Raw genomic sequence first — 16699 nt, 5'->3', positions numbered from 1 at the left:
GGCGGGGGGAGGGGGGGTTAGAGGGCAAGGGGGGAGGGGAAGGGGGGATTTTGAGGGTAGGATCTTGGAATGTAAATGGTCTTAACAGTCCCGGGAAGAGAAGTATTATTTTTCGAGAACTACGCAGGCTGGAGTGGGATATAGTAATGTTACAAGAGACACATGTACAAAAGAAGGATGAAAAATTGTTACGGAACCAGGTACTGGGCGAGGGGTACCTATGTGCGAATCCCAAAGGAGGGAAATCTGGGGGGCTGGCTATATATGTTAAAGATAATCTGCAATTCATCAAAGAACAAGAATTCAGGGGGAAGGAAGGGAGATGCCTGGCAATCAAAGGATCAATTAAGGGTCACCCAATAACACTCATTAACATATATGCACCAAACGAGGGACAAGGGGAATTTTTTGAAAAATTACGAACCAGCCTAATACCTTTTGTTGAGGGTCAAATACTACTGGGGGGTGACTTTAACTTCCCTGCAGCAGGGCTAGACCATTCGAAAGGAAAAGAACAAGGGACGAAATATACAAGAGGGAAATTTATCAAACTAATGCGGGAATTAGATTTACTGGACTTTTGGAGGTTACAACATCCAGGACAAAAAACTTACACGCACTACTCACATGCACAAAAGACATATGGTAGGATAGATGCGATCTGGGGTAGTCGTTCGCTATGGGGAGCCCTTAGAGGGTCTGAAATTGATAATATACATGCTTCGGACCATGCCCCGGTGTGGGTCCTGGTGGGAGGATTGGGTAAGGAGAAAGGGGGAAGGGTATGGAGGCTTAACGAGTCTTTGATAGACACAGAGGAAAATTGTAAGGAAGTGAAGGATATAATTAAGGAATACCTGAAATTCAATGATAATACAGAAGTAACAGACGGGACCTTATGGGATGCCCTTAAAACAGTGGTGAGGGGGCACCTGATTAAAAAAGGGGCACAACGAAAGAGGGAACAAGGGATTCGGGAAATGGTGATTCGTCAAAGGTTGGCAGAATGTGAGGCACTCCACCAGGCAGAGGGGAATTCCCACGTGTTCAGGGAACTAGTGGCTTGTAGAACTGAGCTGCAAAAGTTACAAATTGGGAAGATGGAATTCCAACGGAAATTATTACAACAAAAATTCTTTGAATATAGCAATAAGGCAGGCAGTATGTTAGCTCGGAAACTGCGCTGCAGACAGGTACAAAATACGATAACTAAACTAAAAAGGGGAGGAGGAAACATGGTGCATCAGGACGGGGATATTAGAGCCGAGTTTGTGAAATATTATATGAAATTATATTCGAAAGAAGAGGGAGCAACACTGGAGGAGAAGCGAAACTACTTAAGGGACTTAAGCCTCAATAGAATAACGGAGAATCAAAGGGTAAACTTAGAAGCCCCAATAACATTAGAGGAAGTGTTAGGAGCCATCAAAGGATTAAAAGGAGGGAAAGCGCCGGGGATGGATGGATACACGGGGAAATATTACAAAGTATTTAGACAAGAATTGGCTCCCCTGCTGATAAGAGTGGGTAATGCCTGCTTTAAGGGGGAAGAGATGCCTATAAGTATGCATGCAGCGGGGATCACAGTACTCCTCAAGCCAGGGAGGGATCCCACTTTATGGGGCTCCTACAGGCCGATCTCCTTGTTGAACATAGATGTTAAGATTTTGGCTAAGGTGATGGCGGAGCGCTTGGGCAAGCTTTTACCATTCTTGATCCATGAGGATCAAGCGGGGTTTGTGCCACACAGGCAAGTAGCGGACAATATCCGCAGAACTTTGAATATTAAGTGGGGAGCACAGAGGAGAGGGGACTCCCTAACTCTCTTAGCGATTGATGCAGAGAAAGCATTCGATAGAGTGGATTGGGAGTTCCTATGGGAGAGCTTGGCACAGATGGGGATGGGGAAGAATCTTTTAGGCTGGCTGCAAAAATTATATGCCCGTCCGGTGGCAAAAATTAAAATTAATGGGGGATACTCTGACCAGTTTGACATTCGGAGGGGAACTAGGCAGGGATGCCCGCTCTCCCCATTATTATTTGCCATAGCTATAGAGCCATTTGCTCAGAGGATCCTTATGCTCCAAGAGATACGGGGGGTTAGGATGGGGGGTAAGGAGCACAAGATCGCATTATTTGCGGATGATATTTTATTTTACATCTCATCCCCTATGACGACAATGCCTATTTTGATTGAAGAGTTGAAGAATTATGGATGGGTATCAGGATTTAAGGTGAACTATGATAAGTTAGAGGTGATGGGGGTTACTATACCAGAAGTGGAGGAAGAAAGAATAAAAGAAGTGTTCAAATTTAAAGTAGCTAAAGATAGTTTTAGGTACCTAGGGATACAGATCCCGCGGAATCTCACTAAATTATATCAACTAAATTATATACCCTTATTAAAAGAAGTGAGAGGGGATTTGACTAAATGGCAAAAGGGGTGGCTTTCATGGTGGGGCCGTATTGCGTCAGTAAAAATGAATATTCTCCCATGGCTACTATTTTTGTTTCAAACACTACCAATCCCAGTACCTAAGAGAGAGCTCATGAAGCTGCAAACGGATATAGGAACATTTATTTGGGGGGGGAGCACCGGCAAGGCTAGCACGGAAATTAATGTGGGGTACACCTGACCAAGGAGGGCGGGGGATACCAAATATCCTCTGGTACTATTGGGCATCACAGCTTAAACAAATTGCGGTATGGGGAAAGGTAGACTTATCATCAATAACAAAATTAGAGCAGATCTTCGTTCAAGAGGGGGTATTAGAGGGATTGTTATGGGCTCAGATTCCGGATAATACATATAAGGGACTTACCCTGAATCCCTTTGTATCACATCTCTTAGTATTATGGGGCACTCTAAAATATAGGCTTAGGGGATCTAAGACTAAATCCACATTCGCTTGGATCACACAGGACCCAGGCTTCCCAGCCGGGATTCAGGGTGGAGTGTTTAAAACATGGTTCCATAAAGGGCTGATTAGATTTCGGGACCTGCTGACAGAAGAGGGGATTAAACCTTTTGCAGAATTACAGGAGGCCTATGAATTACCACCATCTGATATCTATGCGCATATGCAGGTAAAACACTATATAACATCCACAAGGTGGATTAAAGATAAATTAGTAGAAAAGGAAAAGATGGAAGACATATGGGGGAAGATTGATTTATGGGGAAAGGGAATATCTAGGCTGTATGATCATATACGGGGGTCACAATTTGTAAAACACCAATACATGCAGGCCTGGGAGAGGGACCTGAAACAGGAACTGACCAACTCTGAGTGGGGAAGAGTATGCAGAGAGGTTAAAAAAGCCTCTGTATGTGTACTACTGAAAGAAAATGCATATAAAGTATTAAGTAGATGGTACTATACGCCGGAGAGAGTAAAGGCAATGTTCCCGGAAGCCTCAGATATGTGCTGGCGATGTAAGGAGGAAAAGGGCACCTTTTATCATATATGGTGGGAGTGTGTGCTCATACAGAAATTCTGGGAGGGAGTTACGGGACTATTGACAGAGGCCCTAGACACTCCTTTCCCATATGATCCAAAATGGTGCTTATTGGGGTGGGGGAACCAGAAAGGAGCAAAATGGGAACAAAGGATTAAGAGGTTAGGCCTCGCGGCTGCAAAATTTATAGTAGCGGTGTTTTGGAAACAAGACAAGGGACCTACACTACATAACTGGATTGGGAAGGTCAAGGGCTTAATGGTGATGGAGGAGTTGACAGATAAACGGAGGGGGAGGTTTAATGCCCAGGCGAAAGAATGGAAACAATTTGATCGACTATTGGGGAAAGAAATGCAAGGGGGGGGGGGGATATAAGGAGGGGAACTTGGGAATGGAAGGGACCAAGGAAGCGGGAATGGGGGGGAGGGGGGGGAAATAGGGGGTGGGGAAAAATGGAGGAGACATAGGAGGGGACACTCTTTATTGTATATATATTTGCATTCTGAAGTTCAGAGAAAGGAATGATTGTTGTTACCAGAATTTAGGATGAGACATTGCAATGTAAATGTCATAAAGGTTTGTTCAATAAACTTTACAAAATTAAAAAAAAAAAATATAATATCTGAAGCCTGCATGGAGGAAGAACTGAAAGATTTGATGAGAAGAAACTAATTCTGTTAGGGCATCATTGTGCCAGGTTTCTTTCAGAATTTGTGGAGAGTCCTCTTGATGAATGAGAGCATATGTGGCAGTTGTGCTGATAACAAAGATTTGTCTGAAGAGGTTCCCAAGCTTTAAAAATGTTGTCTAGATTTTGATAGTCCAGAGACCACGTGTGGGTTTGGAGAACCTTCTGCTCATGTTGGCTGTCTGGTTTTGATCCCTGGGAACAAAAATATCCTGTTTTTGTATGTGAAATAACAAATTCTTCCAGCTTCCTGGCATAAGCAAAGTCAAACCTGTTCCTCCTGATTTGTTCAGATGTTAGACTTTGAATGTGCAGGAGAATGCAGTCTTGAAGCAAGCAGCAGCTGCACCTTACTCACCTTGGATAATCTCTTCATAAAGGCAGTTAATAAATCCCAATAAATAAATATAGCCCTCTGCTTTCTGGCACATGGAGATATTCTCACACAATGCACACAGTTAACTGTGTCATGATCTGATTCCTCATATTTAGAGCGCAAACCATGCAAATCTGAGGCACAATCCTCCTACAGGATGAGCAAAACTAATAGCGCATGTACATTTCTATGCTATTAGTTTTAATCATTAGGGCTTTAATTCCCCACACTGTTCTGGCGCTAATTTTTCAGCGTTGTTCGTAAATGTGTGGGGAATTTGATGATCAGTGCCCTAGTGTACCTAAATGTAATTCATCTTGAGCTACTACTGAAAAAGGTGTGAGTAAAATTCAAATCCAAAGAAAGCAGGACACACAGACTATCACGTTATCCTAGTTCACTAGAAGAGTCATAGGAGCCAACTTTTCAAAATGATTGGGGGTTCTTAACTTAGCTCATGAAATTACCAAGTCCATATAAAGGAAATTAAAGCATGGTGGGTTGTAAATGAAGAGCACAGCAGCTGGTGCATACGCAGGGAGGACTTGTGGGTAAAAGTAATGCACTGAAGTCCCACTAGTCTCTCTTCCTCCCTAACCTCAGCTCATCGCCACAGTTTACCATCCTACTCCCAAGCCCGTCTACACCACACTCACGCTATGTCCTGTCCACCTGGCCCATCTTTACAGTCCTTAATAGTCATCTTCCCTACTTAACGTGTGCACACCATACACTTTTTTTTTCTCTCAGGCCATCCCCACTTCTTTCTCAGTCCCTCCCTGTCTTGATGCCTTCTTTCTCTTCACATCTTCTTATTCTTTTCTCCTTCACTTCTCTTTTCCAATTACTTGTTTTTGGTAAGGTGCCTAACAGTGGCATTCCTAGCCTCGACGGCACCTGGGGCGGATCGCCGATGCGCCCCCCCCCCCCCCTGCGAAATGACAACCCCCGGGTGCATGCCGCTGGGGGGGTACCGCAGCGCGCGCCTGTCTGCTCCCAGTTTGCTTCGCTCGCTAAATTCTCTCGTTTGCTGCAGCTCCCTCCCTCTGCCCCGGAACAGGAAGTAACCTATTCCGGAGCAGAAGGAGAGAGCTGCTGCAGCGAATGAGAGAATTTAGCGAGCATAGCGAACTGGGAGCAGACAAGCACTCGCTGTGGCACCCCCCCCCAGCGGCGTGCACCCGGGGCGGACCGCCCCCACCACCCTCCCCCTTGGTACGCCACTGGTGCCTAATAGCTGCTACCCCCGTTACATACTCCACTCCCCCATTCCATATTTCTCTGCTGCTTACTCCCCCATGACTCCCCGATGATGGCATTGACGTGTGTTTTACACACGCATCGAGGCCCCCCTTTTACCGCAGCTGGTAAAAGGGAAGTCTCACCTTCCTGCAGTAAATGGCCATTCGGCAAGTAAAGCACTTACCCCATAACCATTTTTTTTTTTGGGGGGGGGGAGCCCTTACTGCCACCTCAATTAACCTGGCAATAACCAGAAAAATAAATGATGGCATGCTAGTGGTGGGAAGTACCTCAGGGCTGCTGCGGTAAGCCTGCATTGGGTTTACAGCCTCTTAGTAAAAGGAGCCCTTAGTTTGTTTGAACAACATTTTAATTGATCTGTTATAGATTTTATTTAATGGTACTGTTTATCTGTAATATTGTATTGAAACTGTAAAATTGTAAACCGCTTTGACATTGTGGGTATATATGCGGTATATAAAATTAACGAATCCAATTCAATCCTAAAGTCATTTCTGTTGGTATACAATAGGGTGGATTAACATTGGGTTCTGATGTATTTATACCACATTTAGGGACCCTTTAACTAAAATGTGTTAAGATTTGGAGTTAACTTAATGCAAGATTTTCTAACATGTTAACTGCAAAACTAACAGCACTTTTTAGGGTATTTTTCAGTTGGGTTTTTTTAAATTCAGGTTTCAGGCTAATGTTATTAGGAGTTATGATGAGAACACTTTTCGCCTCCTCTTTAACTAAGTGCTCCTGTGTTAACTCTGCATTATCCAGATTTCTGGTCTGGTGATCGACCTACCTGAACGGGAAGCTCCTGCGATCAGTTTAGTTTCTATCCTTCTCCTGTGGTTAAACACCCTTTTTTCTTTTATGAGTGGTAAGAAGAAATAGGCCAAATATATCAGGATCCAAACAATAAAATAGATACTTTTCTTCTGCAACTGGAGACACCGAAGCAGGACTTGCCAACTCTGATTTTTTTTTTTTTTTGTTACATTTGTACCCCGCGCTTTCCCACTCATGGCAGGCTCAATGCGGTTTATATGGGGCAATGGAGGGTTAAGTGACTTGCCCAGATTCACAAGGAGCTGCCTGTGCCTGAAGTGGGAATTGAACTCAGTTCCTCAGTTCCCCAGGACCAAAGTCCACCACCCATATTCATAGGGATCTGATCTAGTTAGAGGTCATGTTTGTTTATTTCCTTTAAGGCTCTATAAAGAAAAAGGAGGAATGACTGTCAGCAATAGTGAGAAAGCACTACCTTGCTTGGTGGGAGGGAGGGAGGCCTGCTTGGTACCAGACAACAAAGGTAGAAAAAATCATTTTATTTTAATTTTAGTGTTTGGAATATGTCCAATTTGAGAATTTACATCTGCTGTCTTATTTTGTACTGGGTATACTGGAGCTGTAACAGCTTACAGAAATTATTTATAATGAAAAAAAAATCATGTTATTTTTTTCTCCTATACTAGTATAATATTTTCAATGATGTCTGTTTATATGCGCCATGGCTGGTGTAAGGGGTGTGGCTATCATAGGGGTGGAGTCATATGTGGTGACCCCGCCCATAATGAGTACCGGCACTTTGCAATAAATAATTAGATTTTGGGTTGCTGTTTGGGCACTCGGTCTCTGAAAGGTTCGCCATCACTGGACTAGAGCATATAAAAATAGAAATATAACAGCAACATCATGAAGGGGGGGGGGGGGGGAGTAAATTGTGTCTTTTATGCTTGGGCAGACTAGATGGGCCATTCAGGTCTTTATCTGCCGTCACTTACTATGTTACTATGTAATTGCTCTGGCTCAAAAAAACATATAGGTAACATCTGAAAAAGTAATTACACATTTTACAGGAAATAAAAAAAAAAGTTTATGTCTAAACTGAATTGCTCTTGAAACATGAGGAAAAACCTGAAGTTTCCTCCCACAAAACAAAAAAACTTTTCTTTCCAAAATATGTCTGAGAATATCACCAGGAGGATGGCACAAGTAGAAATATCATCCTGAGTTGTTTCTAAAACTCAGTTAAATTTAAGGAATCAGTTACTCCTGGAAATATTGCATCAAGTATCCCATCCTTTTGGTTAACTCTTACCCCTTTAGTAGGCAAATAATAACAATTAGAAATAAACAGTCAGCATTAGAAAGAAATAATATTTCCCTCAAGTACTTCCTCAATAATATCTCAGCTGATAAAAGTGGACATACTGGAAAGTTCAGGAATCTCAAATTTCTAGATCTACTCTGATTCTTTAATATTTCCAATTGATTATGGAGGCTCTTATTATTATTAGCATTTGTATAGCGCTACCAGACGCACGCAGCGCTGAACACCTGATACAAAGAGACAGTCCCTGCTCAAAAGAGCTTACAATCTAAATAATACAGACAGACAAGACAGTTACGGGTGAGGGAAGTAATGGGTGAGAAGGGAGGAAGGGAGGGACAAGGGGAGGGCAATTGTGGCTAGGAGCTAAAAGCAGCAGTGAAAAGGTGGGTTTAAATGTCAACAGTCTGGAGCACCCCATAAAGCGGACAATTGTAACCTCTTTAAAGGCTATGAAAGGAGATATTTGTTTCATACAAGATGCACATTAGTCTGCTTTAGAGTCAAATAAGCTAAAAGGGGATAGATGGTAGAGTTATTTATTTATTTGTTACATTTGTACCCCACATTTTCCCACCTATTTGCAGGCTCAATGTGGCTTACATGGTACCGAAGGGGTGTTGATAGACTTCGGAGTAAAACAAATACAAATAATGGTTAAGTTGAGGTAGGAAGGGTAGGGACCACATGAAGGAACATGTGGTGGGTCCATAAAGAGGATAGCAAGAACAGATGAGATTGTTTGGTGATCAGTACGGATTGTGGTGTTACAGTGTCGCGGAGTTCAGGTATTTAAGTTGGGTCGGTGGGGTAAGCCTTTTGAAACAGGTGGGTTTTTAGTTTTTTTTCCTGAATTGGAGGTGGTCGTACGTGGTTTTCACGGTTTTTGGTAGTGCGTTCCATAGTTGTGTGCTGATGTAGGAAAAACTGGATGCGTAGGTTGATTTGTATTTTAGGGGCGTTTAGATTGTTATTATGCTCCAGCGTCTGGTAAAAACTGTGGCATGGATACTTGAAATAGTTTTTGATGATGATTGGTAGCCATGTGCTGGACCATAAAGGTGGTGTTTATTGGCACCGAGTTGTAGTTACGATCCAGACAGGTGATAGGGAACTGGCCCTCCTCAATATATAATTTTCCCACTGTTAATGCTGCATTTTTTTCAGGTGATTACAACTTTACTAACTGAATTATCCCCATTTCAGGTCTTAGACCCCCTCTTAGACTGCCAGCCTATATTAAAAAACAAACAACAAAAGAAATATAAACAGACTAACAATAAGGGATGTAGAGATTTTCAAAGAGAGTATAGGATTAGTGGATCCCTGGAAATTTCTGGGCAGGACTATACCTTTTTCTTACAGGTACATTGTTCATTTTCAGGATTGGTTATTATTTAATATCCATATCTCTGCTGGAATGGGTTGAAAGTGCATCTAGTGAAAATATTGTGGTATTGGACCATGCTGGGATGAATATATCCTTTAAGGCCTTGTAACCACTCTGGAGGTTCAATAATGAATGCCCTATTGAGTCTGACTGCCAGCAATTAGTGAAACATATCATTCAGGAGCATTTTCATTTTATGGATCCTGAAAAGACCCCCTACAGATTTAAACTGGGATGCATTTAAGGCCACTTCGCAAGGAGCAATCATAGGGTGCACTGCAAGAAAGCAATGGAGTCAGAATACAAGTATATGCAAATATGGGCCCCTTTAAGATTTGAATAAGTAACTGTGAAGTATTGCTCTCTGAGTGTTCCTTTAGTGCTTCTTGTATATTTCAATTGGAGGGGGAAGGGGGATGTCCTCACTATTCTGCAATTTCTGTTTGTCTGATTAGTATAGATGTTTTTTTTTAATGCTAATAAAAGTGTGAAATTAAAAAAAACCAGTAAAACACCCAAACAAAAACCCTCTGCATTATCCAGTTACCCTCGGATTCTATATATGGTGCTTAAAATTGTGCGTGCAAATCTGTGTGCACGCCCAATTTGCGTATACAATTTAATTGAGTAACGAACCAATTAGCACCAATAATGGATGTTCACAATCAGTTATTGGCAGTGCATTTGTTTCTAGCAAAAAAGGTGCCGGTACTCAAATGCGAGGCCACCCTTTAGGGGTGGAGTGATCACTGAGGGACCCATCCCACAATAGCAAATGCCCCTGCAGCCAGTCACAGAATCTATGACAAGGCAGAATTGGTGTGTAGAGCCTGAGCTCTTTCACTAAAACTTGGGAACCGTGGGTCAGTTTTGGCAGACAATGGAAAAGGTGCCAGTACTCAGTACCCCCTCAAAATAAGCCCTGGCTATTGGCGTTAATTGGCAATGTGGATTTATACACCTAGCTTGCTATGCGCTATTCTAAAAAAGATGCATGTGTAACTCTTTAGCATGCAACTGAAAAGGGGGCGTGGCCGTGGGAGGAGGGACGGGTCAGGTGCATTCACCAAAGATGCATGCACAGTTATAGAATCTGGGGGATCTGTGCCTAATTTAGGCATGAGAATTTATACCAGGTTTCAGTTGGTGTAAATCCTTGCACCCAAGGTTGTGCACAGATCCTGGTACTATGCGCTATTCTGTAAAAAGCACCCAACTCAGAACACTGTTTATATAATAGTGCTCACTGCTCATTTTTTCAGTGCCCAAAGGTGAGCACCATTTACAGAATCTAGTCCTTAGTGTGTGTTAAGTATAATGTGTTAGCTGGATAATGCTTCCAAGCCCGTTCCATGCCACCTCCCAGAAAAATTATTTAAAAATCACGTGTGATTCGCTGCATGCAAACAGGGAAAATACTGTAAAGTGCTTTAACACCCTTTAGTAAAAGGGCCCTGTACTGAGAGTTTTTTTTTTAGTAATCTTGCTTCTTTTCTTTAATATGTTCTTTATTTTTACCTTCACTTTCCCCACAATGGGGACGTTTGGGTTCATTTTCGAAAGAAAAGGGCACCCATCTTTCGACACAAATCGGGAGATGGGCGTCCTTCTCCCAGGGTCGCCCAAATCGGCATAATCAAAAGCCGATTTTGGGTGCCCTCAACTGCTTTCCGTCATGGGGACGACCAAAGTTCCCGGGGGCATGTCAGAAGCATAGCGAAGGCGGGACTGGGGCATGCTTAACACATGGGCGTCCTCGGCCAATAATGGAAAAAAAGAAGGGCGTCCCTGACGAACACTTGGCCGACTTTATTTGGTCCTTTTTTTTATGACCAAGCCACAAAAATGTGCCCTAAATGACCAGATGACCACCAGAGGGAATCGGGGATGACCTCCCCCTACTCCCCCAGTGATCACTAACCCTCTCCCACCCTAAAAAAAAAATGTTAAATATTTTTTCCAGCCTCTTTGCCAGTCTCAAATATCATACCCAGCTCCATGACAGCAGTATGCAGGTCCCTGGAGCAGTTTTCGTGGGTACTGCAGTGCACTTCAGGCAGGCAGATCCAGGCCCGTCCCCCCCTACCTGTTAAACTTGTGGTGGTAAATGTGAGCCCTCCAAAACCCACCCGAAACCCACTGTACCCACATCTAGGTGCCCCCCGTTACCCTTTAAGGGCTATGGTAGTGGTGTACAGTTGTAGGGAGTGGGGTTTGGGGGGCTCAGCACACAAAGTAAGGGAGCTACGCACCTGGGAGCTTTTTCTGAAGTCTACTGCAGTGCCTCCTAGGGTGCCCGGTTGGTGTTCTGGCATGTCAGGGGGACCAGTGCACTACGAATGCTGGCTCCTCCCATGACCAAAGGGCTTGGATTTGATCGTTTCTGAGATGGGCATCCTCGGGTTCCATTATCGCCAAAAATTGGGGATGATCATATCTAAGGTCGACCTAAATGTGGAGATTTGGACGTCCCCGACCGTATTATCGAAACGAAAGATGGCCGCCCATCTTGTTTCGATAATACGGGTTTCCCCGCCCCTTCGCTGGGACGTCCTTAGAGGACATCCTCAGGAAAACTTGGGCGCCCTGTTCGATTATGCCCCTCTATATCACCTTAATTTCTTAGTTTTTGTTTATTTTTTTTTGTAATGTAGAAATGTGCTGCTATTTCCTTATTTTTAGTGTAATATAACATATTTCAAAATCCTATTAAAAATGCTTCTAGGGGTTGGCAACCCAGCTTAAAAGGCTGCAGGCAAATACACAGATAGGAGAATAAAAGAGCTGGTAGAAAGAAGTACAAAGTGGAAATAATGCAAGGCCTAAATGTACTGGATTGCGACGGTGCTGGGAGGAAGACTTGCAGCGACCTATTTCTGGCAAACTGTGGGAATTGCTTTGGAAGTCCCTTTTCAGGTGCTCTAACTCTTCTTCCACCACGCAGTCTATGTATTTCTTTATGCATAGATCCCTTTGGACGCCCTATAAGTTGCATGTTATTGATTCCTCTAGTCCAGATGTCTGTTGGTCTTGCCACTCCCAAACGGGTACTCACAGGCATCTTATATTTGATTGTGTGTGCCTTTGCAAGTTCTGGTCAGAAGTCTGGTCACAGCTGGTAGCCATTTTTCCCCTCCCTGGCTCCATTTCTTATCCATTTGTGATTCTTTGGGAGCAGTTCTTTGGGGGTCGGCTGACTCGCTCTTGTTAGTGCCATGGTCTCTTTGGCATTGCAGGTGATCTTCTCTCACTGGAAGTCCTTACATCAGGCCACTTATCAGGAATGGTGGAACTTATTGCTCCAAATGTACAAATTCGAATTACATCTGGCGAAAAAATCTTCTCGCTTCGCTTTCTACAGGGAAAAATGGCTGCCACTGGTATCTTATTTGCCTTCGGTATAGAGATAAGCACTTAGTTTGATGTATTTTGTGGCCTATGCATGCTCTATGTCTGGATTTGTATCCTCCAGCCCTCCCCCTTCCCTTTTTTTTCCTTTCTTCTTCTCCACCTCCTCTTTCCAGTGGCGTACCAAGGGGGGGGGGGCGGTCCGCCCTGGGTGCATGCCGCTGGGGGGGTGCCGCGCGCCAGCCAGCGTCGTTCATTTCCATGCTCCCTCTGCCCCGGAACAGGAAGTAACCTGTTCTGGGGCAGAGGGAGCATGGAAACGATCGACGCTGACCCGCGCGCGGCACCCCCCCCCCCCCAGCAGCATGCACCTGGGGGGGTTCTTTCGCCAGGGGGGGGCGTTGCACCCGGGGGGCGGGGCGCATCGGTGATCCGCCCCGGGTGTCAGCCCCTCTAGGAATGCCACTGCCTCTTTCTTCCCCTTTTTCTTAATGTGATTCTAGTTGTGGATAGTTGCTTCTTGAATGTGAGCTCCAGTTTTGCCATGATTTGTATATGTTGCTTGTTGTACTGTGGTGAGCTCCTGCTTCTATTGTATTGAAATCCAATAAAAGATATTAAACTTTATAATGCAAGGCCTCAAGTGTGCAGGACACCACATGGAACTTGAGTTTAACTTGCATTTGTTTTTCCATCCTGCGCAGAGTTGGGAAGTCAGTGCTGATGAACCAGTATGTTAATCACCGCTTCACCAATCAGTACCGAGCCACTATTGGAGCAGATTTCCTCACCAAGGAGGTGCAGATTGACAAGAAAACCATCACAGTCCAGGTTCATGTACAAGCAGCAGTGACAGGCACAAGGGAAAGGGCAATGTTTTCCAAGTAACCCTGGGGATTTCCAAGACAATCAATTACACCAACACATTTTGAAACAGGAGCCGGGGTGGGGGGTGGGAGTGTTCAGGGGACCGATGACCCTCCACATACTCAGTTGCTGTCAGCTTCCTCTAACTTAACTCCCTCACATTTGTTGGTTAAACCTTTCTCATGCCCTCTAATGCTTACTACATAACAGCAATGAATGAATAATGAAGTTACACTACTCTGGACTGCGCTTCCTGGGACCCTAACTATAAAAGTCAACTGTTTACAAAGAAATATTAAACAGCTAATTGAGTATAAGTCAGTCACTAGTAGAGAATGACACTGGGACCTGCAGTAACCGCGGCGATGGGGACGGTGACAGAGCTTGCAGGGACAGATCCCATTAGGACGGGGTGGGGATGGGGACAGAGTCCACGGGGACGGGGACAATCTTTGTCCCTGTGTCATTTTCTACTTTGAAACCTGTTAGTGAACTGGACTGTTATTTATGTTTGAGTGATGCAGGCGGTGATATTTTGAATTTTTTTGGAAAAATAAGCAGACATTCTGGCCACAACTAGCAAAATTTCCATGGGGGATCCTGTACATTCCTGCTACCAGCACATCTTCTAAGAAGACATCTTCTATTGCAGGAAAGACTGTGATGGCTTCTTATTCATCCACAGATTAAAAAATCATAACAGTGCTTCATAGGGCATATTTCTCCCCTCTAGGGCATACAGAACGGGTTGTATTTTGTGCCCCTGGATATTTTAACAGGGTGGATTTAATAAAAAGGTTTAAATATAAAATCATAATTGTTCAAGGCTTCTGCAGATGAGGACAGAGCCCATGGGGACGGGAACAGAGCCCGCAGGGATGGGGTGGGGATGGACACAGAACCCACGGGGACAGGGCATGGACGGGTTTGTCCCCTGTGCCATTCTCTACTCACTAGAACTCTATCTATCTATCTATCTATCTATCTACCCAAAAAGGTCAGTGTTACACAGGGACTTTTACCAGAAGTAGAACACACACTGAGCTTTCTCATTCATTGCCACTCTGTAGTAACTGACTGAAAAACGCAAGTACAAGCAATAAATTCAGCTGGGACTCACAGAACAGACATACATGGGAGCTATTTTTCCACAGCAGTTAAGCAGCTTGTACTTTCACCCCAGCAGATCTGGGACACAGCTGGCACAGAACGCTTCCAGTCGCTGGGGACAGCATTATATAGAGGCTCTGACTGCTGTCTGCTGGTATTTGACATCACTTCACCTGCCTCCTTCCTGGCCATTGACTTCTGGAGGAAAGAGTTTCTGATTCAGGCAGACCCTCCTGACCCAGACCATTTCCCTTTTGTAGTGCTGGCCAACAAGATGGATCTCACTGACAGACAGGTAGGTGGAGAAATACAGGTGGTCAGATCAATGATTCCCAAACATGGCCTGGGGGAAACCCAGCCAGTCAGGTTTCAGAATAACTACAATGAATATTCATGAGATCAGTTTGCATACACTGGCTCATTGGTATGTAAATCTATCTCATGCATATTTATTGTGAATATCCTGAAACCCTAACTGGCTAGGGTTCCCCCAGGACAGGTTTGGGAATCAATGGGTTAAATAAAGACTGGATAATGACCCCTTAGGGCAGTAATTCTCAACTCAGTCCTTGGAGCATAAGAACATAAGAATAGCCATACTGGCTCAGACCAGTGGTCTATCTAGCCCAGTATCCTTCTTCCAACAGTGGCCAATCCAGGTCATAAGTGCCTGGCAGAAAACCAATTAGTAGCAACATTCCATGCTACCAATCCCAAGGCAAGCAGTGGCTTCCCCCATGTCCATCTAAATAACAGACTATGAACTTGTCCAAACCTTTTTTAAACCCAGATATGCTAACCACTTTTACTACAACCTCCGGCAAAGAGTTCCAGAGCTTAACTATTTGTTGAGTGAAAAAATATTTCCTCCTATTTATTTTAAAAGCATTTCCGTGTAACTTCCTTGAGTGTCCCCTAGTCTTTTGTACTTTTGGAACGAGTAAGACATTGATTTACTTCTACTTGTTCTACACCACTCAGGATTTTGTAGACCTCAATTGTATACCACCTCAGCTGTCTCTTTTCCAAGATGAAGAGCCTTAACCTCTTTAGCCTTTCCTCATATGGGAGGAGTTCCATCCCCTTTATTATTTTGATTGCTCTTCTTCGAACTTTTTCTAGATCCGCTATGTCTTTTTTGAGATACAATAACCAGAATTGAACGCAGTACTCGAGGTGAGGTTGCACCAAGAAGTGATACAGAGGCATTATAATATTCTTGGTCTTATTTTGCATCCCTTTTCTAATAATTCCTAGCATCCTGTTTGCTTTTATAGCTGCTGCCACACACTAGGCAAAAAATTTCAGCATATTGTCTACAATGACACCTAGATCTTTTCCTTGAATGCTGACTCCTAAGGTGGACTCCAGCATCATATGAATCAGATTATTCTTACCAATGTGCATCATTTTATATTTGTCCACATTAAATTTCATCTACCATTTGAATGCCCAGTCTTACAGTTTCGTAAGGTCTTCCTGCAATTTTTCACAATCCACATGTGTTTTGACAACGTTGAATAGTTTTGTGTCATCTGCAAATTTAATCACCTCACTCATCTTTCCTATTTCCAGATCATTTATAAAAATGTTAAATAGCACCAGTCCCAGTACAGATTCCTTCGACACTTCACTATTCACATTCCTCCATTGAGAAAAATGGCCATTTAACCCAACCTCTGTTTTCTGTCCAATAACCAATTCCTAATCCACAGAAGGACATTGCCTCTTATCCCATGACTTTTTACATTTTCTCAGGAGTCTTTCGTGAGGAACGTTGTCCAAAACTTTCTGAATATCTTGATACACCACATCAACTGGCTCACCATTATCCACATGTTTATTAACGCCTTCAAAGAAATTAAGCAAATTGGTGAGGCAAGACTTTCCTTGGCTGAACCCATGCTGACTCTGTCCCATTAAACCATGTTTGTCTTCATGTTTGGTAATTTTATTCTTAATAATTTCGACTATTTTGCCCAGCACTGAAGTCAGGCATAGTGGTCTATAATTTCCCGGATCACCCCGGAACCCTTTTTAAAAATCAGTGTTACATTGGCCACCCTCCAATCTTCAGATATTATGGATGATTTT

The 16699-nt window shown here is 43.6% G+C and overlaps 1 protein-coding gene across 4 annotated transcripts in view; it reads left to right on the top strand.

Annotated features, from left to right (window-relative positions):
* The window catches only part of LOC115463524 (ras-related protein Rab-7a-like), a 42560-nt gene that overhangs the window by 17522 nt on the left and 8339 nt on the right, over positions 1 to 16699 (top strand). For 2 of the 4 annotated variants that reach the window (XM_030194112.1, XM_030194111.1), the window contains exons 3-4: positions 13333 to 13459; positions 14679 to 14900. In XM_030194112.1, the coding sequence (XP_030049972.1) occupies positions 13333 to 13459; positions 14679 to 14900 (349 nt within the window). The remainder of the gene's footprint in view (positions 1 to 13332; positions 13460 to 14678; positions 14901 to 16699) is intronic. The other 2 variants (XM_030194115.1, XM_030194114.1) reach the window with 2 other exon arrangements.

Source organism: Microcaecilia unicolor, chromosome 2 (genome assembly GCF_901765095.1).
Source record: "Microcaecilia unicolor chromosome 2, aMicUni1.1, whole genome shotgun sequence".
NCBI classification, from domain to species: Eukaryota; Metazoa; Chordata; class Amphibia; order Gymnophiona; family Siphonopidae; genus Microcaecilia; species Microcaecilia unicolor.
The sequence above is the reverse complement of the archived record's forward strand: the minus strand, read 5'-3'. Positions and strand labels throughout refer to the sequence as shown.